The sequence below is a fragment of the Lynx canadensis genome, chromosome C2, assembly GCF_007474595.2.
Source record: "Lynx canadensis isolate LIC74 chromosome C2, mLynCan4.pri.v2, whole genome shotgun sequence".
Classification (NCBI taxonomy): Eukaryota; Metazoa; Chordata; class Mammalia; order Carnivora; family Felidae; genus Lynx; species Lynx canadensis.
Genome location: NC_044311.2, coordinates 150,578,299 through 150,591,397, shown reverse-complemented (window position 1 = coordinate 150,591,397; position 13,099 = coordinate 150,578,299). Strand labels below are relative to the sequence as shown.

Sequence of the window (13,099 nt, the reverse complement as noted above, 5' to 3'; positions counted from 1 at the left end):
CAGTTTACGGAGGGTTCCTGTTAGTACACACATGCACCAGCACTTGGGACTGTGGGTCTCTTTAATTTGCCAATCTAAAGTACCTAATAATACCACATTGTTTTATTTACTCATGTATATGAAGGTCTGTTTGGAAGCTCTCTACTCTGCTCTCTTGGTTTCATTTTTCTAACTGTACAATTTTAATTTCTAGGAAACAAAACATAACTTATTTCTATTGCCCATTCAGGATTTCTCTTCTGCAAAGTGCCTATCTATTTCGCTGGCCCATTTTCTACTGGGTTTCTTATTTATTGTAGTTCTTTGCATATTCTGGACATAAATCCTATCAGTTATATATGTTATCTATATGACAAATTATCTTCTCCCAGACTATGATTTCATTCACGGTGTCTTTTGACATACGGTAGTTTTTAAATTTGATATATCCAAATTTACTAGATTTCCCCCACCCCAGATTTGTGCATTGTGTATGATTTAAGAAATCCTTTCTCACCTCAAGGTTGTAAAGACAGTCTCCTATAATTCATTCTAGGTTTTGAGTTTCATTTTTCATAGGAAGGTCTTTGACCAATCCAGAAAATGCAGATACTGACATCTCAATCACTCAAGTACCCTCCAGACCCTCAACACTCCTATGGGCTACCTGTCCTCCTCAGACATGCAGGACCTCACTGTTGTGTGAAGTATCGTTTCTGATCATGGAACTGAAGATTTCCCTCTCACATTCTTGAGCTCTGCATTAATTTTATCCAGCATTTTTACATATAAATTCACATCCTGTACACAGATTTCTCACAAAATTATACGGCATTACTTGCTGAATGTAAATATAAAAGAAATCTACCTTTGTCCAATTGCTCTTTAGAATAATGGCTCTCTTTCCATCACCAAGTGCATTTCTGAAAAGAAAAATAAATATTCATTTTTATGTATTTAATAAAGGCATTATATATTGTGTATCTATTTGTACTTCTTGACTTTTCCAAAAATAACCTAGTTTAAAATAATTTTTTAACTTTTAAAAATCCATACATGTCCATTATAGGAAATTTGGAAAATACAGAAAAGCAAAACAAAAGGAAAATGTCACCCAGAGTCACAATCACAACTACCCAGGAATAACTACTTTTCTTATTTCTGGAGTTATTTCCTACATATATCTTATCTACATCTATGCCAAACTTGTTATTATTTGCATGGTTTTTCTGCACTATTTTTGCGTGTCAGCCAGACTTCTGATCTCCAAAAATATAATTCCCAGATCTTTCACACATCAGCTAAGCTGCAGCGGACAGAGCCTGAAAACTGAAACACAGATGGAAGTTAAATTCAGTACAATCGCTAACTCAATTTGGGATTATTTAGGAAGTTCTTAACCTCTCTGGCCCGCTTTCTCACATGTAAAACGAGGGTGATAATTATAATTATTGTAAGCCAATCACAGCAATCTCACTCTCCTTTGCACTGACTAGTTTTGAGGTAGTCCTATAACCGAGAGCTGGCCAATGAGAGCTCAGAGGGCTCATCACTCAAAAAGAGATTCCAAGGAAGAATAAAGCTAGGTAACTTACATTGCCAGATAGCAGTAGCTTCTACCAGACTATATACAGTTTAAAAAAAAAAAAAAAAAAGTCTATCTAAAGACAGATGACCTGACCAACAGATTAGTACAAACAAATCAGAAACAGATGCTGACATATAGTCACCTGATCTACTTGACAAAGATGAGCACTGCTGTGCATGGAGAAAACATACATTCTTAAGAAACAGTGATGAGTCAATTAGACATCCATGTCCATCCTGAACCCTACCTCACACTAAATACAAAAACCAACTCCAGGTAGACTATACGTCTAAGTGCGAAAGTTAAAAAATCAAGCTTTTGAAAGAAACAGAACATTCTGGTGATGTTAGAGAAAGCAAAGGTTATAAACAGAACCCAAAAAGTGCTTATCATAAAGGAAAAAACTGATACATGGCACTATATTGAAGTTAGTGTCATCTGTTTGTGAAAACAAAACATCAAAAGTGAAAAGGCAAGCCACAGAATGTGAGAAGCTATTTGTAATACATATATTTGACTAATGACTCATATCCAAAATAAATTTTTTTAAAACCTAATGAATAAGACATTCAACTCAAAAGAAAAGAAAATATCCAAACAGGCACTTCACAAAAGAGAATATCCAAATGGTCGATAAGCGTATGAAAAGATGCTCAACTTAAATATCCTTGATCAACTTAAGGAAATGCAAATTAAAATCACAGCAATGTGTCATTACATACCCATCAGAATGTCTAAATGAAATGACACAAAATAGTAAGTGTCAGTGAGGACGTGGAACTGAAACTCTCATATACTGCTGGCAGGAGTATAAAATGATACAACCAGACAGGAAATTATGTAGGAAAGCTGCATATAAGCATACTTTCGTCCCAGCAACTCCACTCCTTAATTATATTCTCAACAGGAATGAATACGTATGTTCACAATGATACTATCTGTAAAAGCCAAATACTAGAAACTACCCAAATGCCCATCAACATTAGAATGGATAAAATGTGGTATATTCATGCAATAGATGAACACTTTACAACTACATGCAACAATATGGATCTCAAAAACAATGCTGAATGCCAAACATAAAAGAGCACATACCATATGACTATTTACATTGCACAAAAACAGGCAAAACTAACCCGTAGCGCTGGAAGCTGGGATAGTAGTTATCCTGGGGGAGGAGGTGGGCAGACTGGGAAGAGGAAAAAAGCAGACTTCTGGGGCTGTGATCTGGGTGCCGATCTTACACATGTAAGGTGCCGGGACCTTACACATGTAAGGTTTCTGAAAATTCAACCTATATACTTATGAATCATATGCTTCGCAGTATGTGTATTTTTCTTTTTTCTGAAGATTGCATGAGCCATTCTTTTGCTGGAGACTAGAATGTCCAGTTTAACGTCTGAAATACAGTAGCCAGACTGAGGTCCAAGTCACACAGTGGGGCTAGAAAAATCCTAGGTCTTTGAGGACATTGTTGAGCAACTAAATACACAACCCTAGAGCCACGTTCTTCTTGATTTTTTGAACGAGGTTAAGTTTTCTTCACCATGTAAACAGGGTTTTCTACTATTTGCAACCAAACACATCATGACAGAATGGCATATCTCGTCTCATTACTTCTCTCCCTAGATACTTTTAACAGCTGCCTATACTGTTACATTTCCTCTTATCTCAACCCACTCCAACCCAGCATCCATTCCAAGCTTCCCACAGACAGATCTCCCTATGGGAACTAGAAGATGTTCATATTGCTCAATCTAAGTTCCATTTGGCTTCTCAGCAACAGGCACTACTGGCCACTCTCTCCCTCTTGCTTTCATGACATCACGCTTCCAGTTTTCCTCTTACGTCTCTGGCTACCTCTTAACAGTCTCCATGCAGGTTCATCTTCCCTTAACTGGCCACTATTTGTGCCCCTCAAGGCTCAGTCCTAGTTCTCAGCTCATCCTCACTCTAGACCAGTGGGTCTCAGCCTTGGTTACACGAGTACTATCTGGGGGGCTGCTAGAAGCCCAATTAATCAAAAATCTCTGGGTTGGGGGTACTTCTTCCAAGCTCAATTCCAGGGCGCAATAAAAGTTGAGAACCGTCTCCCCAAGCAACCTCACCCACATCTACAACTTCAAATCATCTAGGTTAACTATCCCAGTATTTGCCTCCTGCCCAAACCTCTCCCTGGAGTGGCAGACCTACCTAACTCATTGCCGGTGTGACATTCCAACTGGAATCCTTCAAGGACACTTTAAATCAGGATGTCCAAGAGTGAAGTCAAGTTCTATTTCCTACAAATGTATCTCTTCTAGTGAGCTCAGTATTACAGAGTAAGCCTATAATCTATGAAGTGGCTGAAGGCAGAAACTTCATAATAGTTCCAAACACCAAACCATAAGCAACCTCTGTCCCTTCTACTTTCAAAGTATGTCAAATCCTTCCGCTTCTCCATTTCCACTACCATTACCCTGCTCCAAGCTACCATCATCTCTGGCCTAGAGTACTGCAATAGCCTCCTAACCCACATTCTTTCTGCATCCCCTCCAAACCCATTCTCCTCACTACAACTAGACTGATCTTTTTAAGGTATTAATCGTGCCATCTCCCCTCAATTTAAAATCTTTTACTCACTTCTTGATGTTCTTAAAGGCCAACAGTCTTAATGAAGCCTACAAGACCCTCCCTGGTCTCGCCCCTGACCACCACTCCCCTCCTCCTCTGTATTCAGGCCACCCAGCACACTACTAATTCCATGAATACAACATCCTCCCTCCCACCATTGGCCCACCGTCTAGAATACAGTGGGAACTATGTCCGTTTTTGCCCATTTCTGACAGAGCTAAAAGCAGAACTCCCATCATACTGGCTGAATCAATGTTGAATGTTATTGTTATTATAATTAATATAATATACAATACTACAACTATAGTACTATATTACAATCACGTTGTAAATACTATATTCATTAGTGCCTGTGTATATAAATATATAAGAACACTAACATATTTTCACATTTACTAGCACATGACCACATCCTCCTACTAAAACCAACTGGGCATAGTAAATTACATGGGGTTACTGCTCATCCAACCTAGTACAGCCTGAAACCTAAACACTCTGGAGAGCAGGTATGCCTTTAGGAACAGCAATACCCTGAACAATACATCTCTGAAAACAGGAAACAAGAAATGCAAATGGCTACTTACTCTGAAAGACTGTGTGACATAATGGTGAGAGTACTGAACAGAAGGTAAGAGAGAGTTCTAGCCTAGATGATCCAACTGAATACCTGTTACATGGCAAAGTGTTCTCTCTCCAGCCCCTTCACCTATTTCTTCATATATGACGTGCTACATTTTGCCTTAAAATGTTAGGAATGAATACGTATTGTCCCCTCCTCTAGCTTCCATGTGGATTTGCTAGATGAACCATTTCTGAGCTATCTCCTTCCCCACCCCTAACGTTTCCCTGGAGGATGAATAAGAACTACCTAGTGGACGGGGAGGGGCACAAATCATAGTGGCGTAGCCTCTTCTTCTTCTCTTTGGAATCTTCTACTGAACGCCATCATAACACCAGATTCCCTTTTCCCCCAAGCTTAAAGTTCATAAAGGTCGCTGTAGCCAGTTCTGTCTGTGATCATGGATGAATAAGTCACTTAGCTATGAGACTATCCTGATAAAGCTCTGTTCTCTAAAAACTGGATCAGCATTAGAGGTAAGACTGGATCATCATTTGCCTGTCTTCTGTTTCCATCTCTTAACTGATTCTGGACTTGGGAGGGACATGGGATGCTATTTATTGACTCTCTCAGATCACAATATATGTAAGGACTTTGCAAGACATAGAAGGATTATCACTTTTTTCATTCCCTATTATAAGTCATCACTATCAGGGACTGACCAGACCAACAAAGAAATAGTAATACTCCTCCTCAAGTTCACAGATCTGACAATGAAGCGACAAAAGCAGGATTCAGATGTAATGGTCATTCACTGCCAAATAAGCAGTGACTGATAACCATCAACTGAATAAACACACACACTATATATCAAAAGTTGTCATCTGGAATTAAAATTATATAAACTCTTTCATCCAAGTAAAAGCAATCAGCAATTTCTCTACAGATATACTTGTACCTGAGTGCAGAATATAAGTAAAAGGATAATCATTACAGAGCTGTAATTTTTTTTTAACTAGAAATAATTTATATTCTAATACAAAGTAACCAAAGCATGAGTAATCCATTTCGTAAAAGGCTACGGAGCCATGAACATATACAAGGGTATATCTCTATATACACTGACATGCAACAAGCTCCAAGATTTAAGTATTAGGTGGAAAAAAGTGCAACAGTGTGTAGAGCATGCTCCTATGTTAAAATATATGTATTTTAACACACACACAAGGAATATATTTTAACACACACACACACACACACACACACACACACATATATATGAACATTACATTGAACCAAACGAAACTGCCTATATTCTGACTTATAAAAATGGCAACTGCATTTGATTCAACATAGTAAGCGCTTATATAGGCATAAGACATTATGGAAACACATAAGGACCTGAAAAGATGAATTAGGGCAGGGGTCTGAGCTTGGCAAGAGTTTTCAGTTCATTCTTTTGTACTCTTAACTTCTTATGATGTGCATTACTGCTTTTTTAAAAGCACAAAGAAGACTGAAAAAATAAATTCAAAAGCTTCAAAAGCAAATTCAGCAGCTTGTAAAAATAGAGTCCGCAAAAGAAAGAGAGCAGCATGAGCAAAAATTCACCAAACCAAAACACTCACAGTGACATTCCTCACACACACTAGGATTTTTTTAAATAGGCTCTAGGCCCAATGTGAGGCTCAAACTCATGACCCCAAGATCAAGAGTTCAAGAGTCACACATGCTCTACTGACTGAGCCAGTCAAGCACCACACACTAGGATTTTTTTAAGTTCTCGCAGGAACATAAAATTGACTTGATTTATGCCTCTGGCCTCAGAGAAATTCAGAAAGACACCAAAGAAACAAAAACAAAAAAACAGAAGTCATTTTAAAGTCTATCTTCCTGCTATTAATCACAAGTTGGATCTAAAAGAAGAGAACGTATTATGATGGGTAATTAAATAGTGAAGGTCAGGGGCGCCTGGGTGGCGCAGTCGGTTAAGCGTCCGACTTCAGCCAGGTCACGATCTCGCGGTCCGTGAGTTCGAGCCCCGCGTCGGGCGCTGGGCTGATGGCTCAGAGCCTGGAGCCTGTTTCCGATTCTGTGTCTCCCTCTCTCTCTGCCCCTCCCCCGTTCATGCTCTGTCTCTCTCTGTCCCAAAAATAAATAAACGTTGAAAAAAAAAAATAATAATTAAAAAAAAAAAATAGTGAAGGTCAAAGTAAATACCAAGTTTAAAGCTCGATAATTTTCCAAAGTAAATTAAAAAAAAAAACATCCAAGGCTAAACTTTCCCTTTCTCCAATTACATTTCCCCTTACACAGTTTATCACATCCCATCAAAGAATGCAGATTTCCACATGTGAGTACCAGAAGGAATGAAACAGTAAGGAGGCACAGCCTAATCACATACCTCACTTAAGTACCCATAACTACAGAAGCCATAGATATGTCTAATTGCTTTTTCTAGATTCTCCTTTAAACTAAAAACAGCTGATTACTTCAATTAAAACTACCACTCTAGGGGCACCTGGGTGGCTCAGTTGGTTAAGCATCCGACTTCAGCTCAGGTCATGATCTCACAGTCTGTGAGTTCGAGCCCCGCGTTGGGCTCTGTGCTGACAGCTCAGAGCCCGGAGCCTGCTTCAGATTGTGTCTCCCTCTCTCTCAAAAATAAATAAAAACATTAAAAAAAAAAACTATCACTCTATAATGCTCTGTAACTGCCAAATCGTATTTGAAAAGTAAACTTCTGGAAGACATGAATAAAAGGACATCTCAGCCACACCAGGCATTTTGGGGTACACTGCACAGTCCTGAGCCTGAAGTATTCAGCAGATGCTGTAGCAGGAGATAGAGCATTTCCACACACACTACCCCCCTCACCCCAATCCCATTCCAAGGATTCCCCAAGTGCGACATCTGCAGACCTGGAGGTGCACGTGTCTGATGAATGGGAAGAGTTTAGGTGGGCTCTTGGCCTCACCTACACTCACCCAAAGGTGACCTGATTTACAAACTGTGACTATCTGGCATTAAAACCACACCACCACCACTTTGACCATTTCTGAATGAAGCATTTTCCCCATACACCTCACATCCGGCTCCCCACCTTTGGTCTTAAAATACTTATTATTTCTCTTCTTTCAAGATTACTTTTCACTTATTTTATCCTTGATGTTTAGGGAACGCTGCTTTTTTCTTTTTTCATCTTATCATGTGCATTTTCAATTTCACTGTATCACTTTTTATCACATATTTCAAGTATACATAAAAGTACAAAGAATAACATTAATATAGCCAACACCCATGTACCAGCTTAGCAAGATCTTAACATTTTGCCACATTCACTTCAGATCTTTTTGCAGAACTTTGTTACAGTTGACATCCACTGTGTATCATCTTTCTTATCTCCCATCCTTTTCCCTCCTTCCCTCCCCAGGAGACAGCCACTCCCCTAGTGTTTAACATGCCCATGCATTTTAAAAAGTTTTAATACACACTATGTATTAATTGTGGATATGTAAGTCATTTTGCATATTTTGAACATTATATAAATGGCATCATACCATACAAATCATTCTGCAACTTGCTTTTTCACTCAGCATTGTCATCATTTTAACTGCTACATAAGATTCCATTGTATGAATATACCATCATTTGTTTATCCATTCCCCCACTGATGGACATTTGAGTTGTTTCCATTCCTTTACTCTTACAAACAATGCTATCGTGAAGGCTTGCACGTATCTTCTTGGGGACACGTCTGAGTTTGGAGGATATGAGCCTAGAAGTGGGCTGCAGAGTATGCACATCTTCACCTTGCCAAATTGCTGTCCAAAGTGATTGCACCAATTTATATTTTCTCCGGCGGAGTACGCAAGTTTCCTTTGTTCCACATCCTCTCAAACACTTGGTATTATGAAGCTTTAAAAATTTTTGCCAATCTGATGGACATGAAAAAAAGACTCACAGTTTGTAATCAGCATGTCCTATAAGGATATTAATGTTTATTGACTATTTGAAGCATTTATTTTTAATTTTCTTTTCAGCTTTCACATTACCCTTTGATTCTACCATCACCCGTCCATGGGGATTAGTAGTAGAGACCCTGCATCCAGGCTGTCTGGGTTTAAATTCTGGCTTCATCACACCCACCTAGTATCTGAGAACACTTTACTTGATCTCCCATTCCTGTTTCCTCATCTAAAAAGAGTCAGGAGCAACCACCTCACGGGGTCGTGGAGGGTTGTTGAGCTTGTGTGTGTAAAGTGCTCAGAACAGTGCCGGGGGCGGGGGGCGGGGGGGGGGGGTGGTTGGAGGCTTTACCCTCAGGTGTCCCACAGCTGCTCAGCCAGATTCCCATGACAGATCTACCAAACCTCAGATGTGAGACCTTCAAAACATCTCAACCACGGTAACTCAGCTAAAGGGCATGGGTCCTTCTGCTGTCAATGACACGAGTGAATCACTGGCAACGTGTTCCTTTCTGAAGTCACACTATCTACACTATCTATTCACTTAATCAGGAATGAAACGTACTGTGGACTCAGAAAACATCCCTAGGTTACTGAGCAAGTCATGTAAACAATGTGTGAGAAGGTGGGAAGCACCAACAAACCCGTGTGGCACAATATTTCTGACATTACATTGGCATCCAATACATATTGGTGATCACCTAAGAAGGAAATGCTGCTGACCTGCCTCTAGTGAAAACTTCGATGGTGTCGAACCACAAGCTAGACCATCAGGAAGTCAGTACAAGGATGGACACACAACCCTGCTTTTAACCTTTACCTCACCAGGCTACCTGGCTTCTGTATTTCTACTTTGATGCACCTCGTTTGCAGCACAGTTTTAAGAGGATCCTCCTTGAATGTCTAGCATTCAACACTCGTGAAAGAGGGCAGAAACCCCCTGGCTGGCCTCTCAGCTCTCGGAGCTCCCCTATGCAGAGCGGATGACCTTTTGCCCAATCAACATTTCGATTTTCACAAGAGGCTAGCCAAGTTGCCAACCTATTCATCTTGAAAGCACACAGATTCACCATCAAACAGCATAGGATATCTGCAATTCTGGACCTAGCCAGACGCAATAACCTAAGGACATTTGCAGCTCATTTCTTGTCAGAACCAGTTGAGGACAGTGGTATTGACGGAAGACTGTGTCAAGCCCATCCATTCCTCTAGTCTAGATAGCCTCGGTTTATCCACGGCTTAAGCCATCTAAAAGCTGCATAACGTTAATACAGCGGTATTCTCCGAGGTGGTTGGATTACTGGTGATTTTTATTTTCTTCTTTTTAAACTCTCGTATTTTCCAAATTTTCTACCATGAGAATGTGTTCTGTTTATAATAAAAGAAAAACACATGTTATTTTTAAAAGCTACATACTTGGAACATACTCTCTTCCCCACTCCCACCCTCCCGCATCCCAATGTAAGCACTTTAACTAAAAAATCACTGGTATCAAACTCTCTGCTTTCATCAGAAAACGCCACAAAAAAATTGTGAAACCCAAAACTGCACTTTCAGAGAGTTTTCTGCTTTCACAGAAAAGTTGTGGAGGTTCTTTCTTGTCCATCACTCAATTCAAGTTACTTGTAAGCCATCTAAGAAATTTCTTCCAGAACTAAACATCAGGAAAATTGTTTCACCCGAACAACTTCTGTCCGCCTTCTTCATGGACAGTGAAAAATCTCGTGTAACTTGTCAGGTTTTCTCCTTTTATTTTGGCAATAGAAAGGTCAAACACAAATATGAATTATAACTAATAACTTTACAGGACTTTATGCCTATGCAGCTTTACTCTGAGGATCCCCAGCTCTAAACTGGCTTTTTAGTTTGTCTTGTTGTGCTTGTAACATTCTTCTACTGAGTGCATATATTCCTGCAGCCACTCTAAGCCCATCTTACAGTATGGCAGGATATGACTAAACGTAATAGCATATACTGTTCACTACTAATGCTTGTGATATTATCCTAAAAATTTTTAATTGAGGAACAACAAAATCATGGCACAGTGTCAACAATCTTTCTCAACTAATACATAAAATCTCAATGCAACATAAGAAACTAAGACTGAATTACATGAATCATAATTCAAGTCTCATAGCTAAACCATTAAATATCTTTTCTTTCTTTCACTTATAAGTGAGATTTACTTAATTTTTTATATCAAGATATAGGAAAGAAACAGCAAAAATTCTTCCAGAATTATAAAGATCAATTAAAGGAGCAAAAGGAGGTAACACAGGAACACCTGGGATTCTCTCTCTCTCTCTCTGCCCCTCTCCCACTCGTGCTTTCTCTCTCAAAATAAATAAACTTAAAAAAAAGGGGGAGTAACATAGATATTATAAACACAAACTTTGATACCATCAGATAAGATCCGTGTTCAAATCCTGACATCACTACTTACTAATAGTATGAACCCCCCCAAATTTCAATGTGGAGAATAACATTACCTATTAAGTGTGTTATGAGAATTAAGAAACACATGTACAAGTACTGAAAAAAGCATACATGTTATCCACTCAATCAACAGCTGCTGCTGTCATTGTTGTTCTATATAAAGCCTATAGAGCCCCTTTAACCATTTATTTCTGCCAAAACTACTGAAGGATTTTCTTGTCTACCTGCAAAACAGAAATATTTCTCAAATATGGGTAGTTTAGCATAATAGCTCAGTGACTGGGGTACTCTAACCAACTTACCTAAACTGTCCAGTGCGAAGAAAACAAAGAGCTCGGTTACCATAAAGAAGGTGATTTTCAGGTCTTTAAAAGAAATAATGTTTAGTCAGGAAAGTACATTATACACAAAACAAATAAAAAGCACACAGAAAACATAAGGCATGAAAAACTTCTCAAAACCTTGACATCTATGTGGCAGAGCAGAAGGAATATAGGATTTGGAGACCTAATTGGCTAAGTCCTGGTTCCTTCACTTCCTACCATAGTTAACTTTATTCAAATCAATCTACATTTCCCTGTATTCAAAATGTTCTACCATTTCTGCCTAGCTCATAGGGATGCTGTGAAGATAAAATAAGGCATAATAAAAAGTTAGCAAACCACAAGTGTGGCATAGGTACAAAGGACAGAATTATACTCACATAAGTCAGGACTATACCACTTTGACAAAGAACTCTGAAAGTCTTTAAACTACAACAATAATTTAAACAGCTTCATTTCACATTTTATCCTTTCTAGTTTTATCTGTTTCTTTCCTCAGAGCAGAGCAGCAGCCTTCCAGGTGTGGTGTGCTACCTTGGGTCACTCATTCCCCATGGAGATGGGCAAGGCACGAAAGAGGGTAGCTGTCTGCAACACATCCTCCAAAGGCTGCTACAATACTAGGTGGCCCAGCTAATATGTCAGTAGGAACCAAATCTGAGTTACAGATGCAGGAATGCTACAAAATTCTAGCAGCTGAGCAAACAGAAGATGAGGTAGAAAAAATACACACCTTCTCTCAACAATCCCAACTATTATCCTTTAAAAGTTCCCTCTTAGGAAGCAAAACTTCCCAAATGGGAATTTCTAATGGAAATCTTAAGTATTAGTAACTAACCCTTTTTGATCAGTTAACAATCTGGAAGATGTCAGCTAAAGGCAAAATGAGAACAAGAAAAAAAAACAGATGACCCTATACTGGAAAGCTTGAGAGAAATGGGGTAGGGTAGAAGTAATATTCACAATCCTGCCTGACTTGCTTGAATTCTACTGCTTGGTTAAGTTCATTGACCCAGGCCATCCCTAATACTTCTGGTGCCGAAGGGTGAGAACATCTATTCCACTTGGCAAACTGAAATTACTCTCTAATTCCTTGCCTTGTTTTTATTTCTCCTGACTAGCATTCTAACTTGATCTGCCACACAAAAAGGATCTCGTTCTATTTTGCTCTTACCTATATTCAATGGCTCTGGTGTAATAGATAACAGCTATATCAAATCTTTCTTTTGAAAACTCTTCATTTCCTTTCATTTTCATTAGTTCTCCTTGCTGAGAAACCAAGGTGAAAAAAGACTCATAAATTAAATGCAAAGGCAATCAAGAACCCAGTATCTAGGAAAAATATTTCTTGGTTTTTGTCATTGACAACAGAAATAACCTGGGGTATTATTTATGTGGAAAAGGGGAATGCAATACCCAATATGTTGGTATATATATTTAAAGAAACCAGTCTCTGACGATTCAATGCTAACTTTGTTAAAGGAATATTAGAAAGTAAAACCACATTATGAATAACTACTAATAATTAATCCCCTTGTGTATAGTATTTGGCAGGCCCACTTTTAAATATACCTACTGAGCCTGCCACACAGCAGGGAAAAAAGCAGATGCAAGAGTTAGAAAATGTGATATT

At 38.9% G+C, this 13,099-nt stretch overlaps 1 protein-coding gene across 5 annotated transcripts in view; it reads right to left on the bottom strand.

Annotated features, from left to right (window-relative positions):
- The window catches only part of TTC3 (tetratricopeptide repeat domain 3), a 112,599-nt gene that overhangs the window by 76,534 nt on the left and 22,966 nt on the right, over positions 1 to 13,099 (bottom strand). For all 5 annotated transcript variants that reach the window (XM_030328892.1, XM_030328891.2, XM_030328888.1 and 2 more), the window contains 3 exons: positions 12,641 to 12,735; positions 11,446 to 11,508; positions 848 to 902 (listed from right to left, as the gene is read on the bottom strand). In XM_030328892.1, coding sequence (XP_030184752.1) covers positions 848 to 902; positions 11,446 to 11,508; positions 12,641 to 12,735 — 213 coding nt within the window. The remainder of the gene's footprint in view (positions 1 to 847; positions 903 to 11,445; positions 11,509 to 12,640; positions 12,736 to 13,099) is intronic.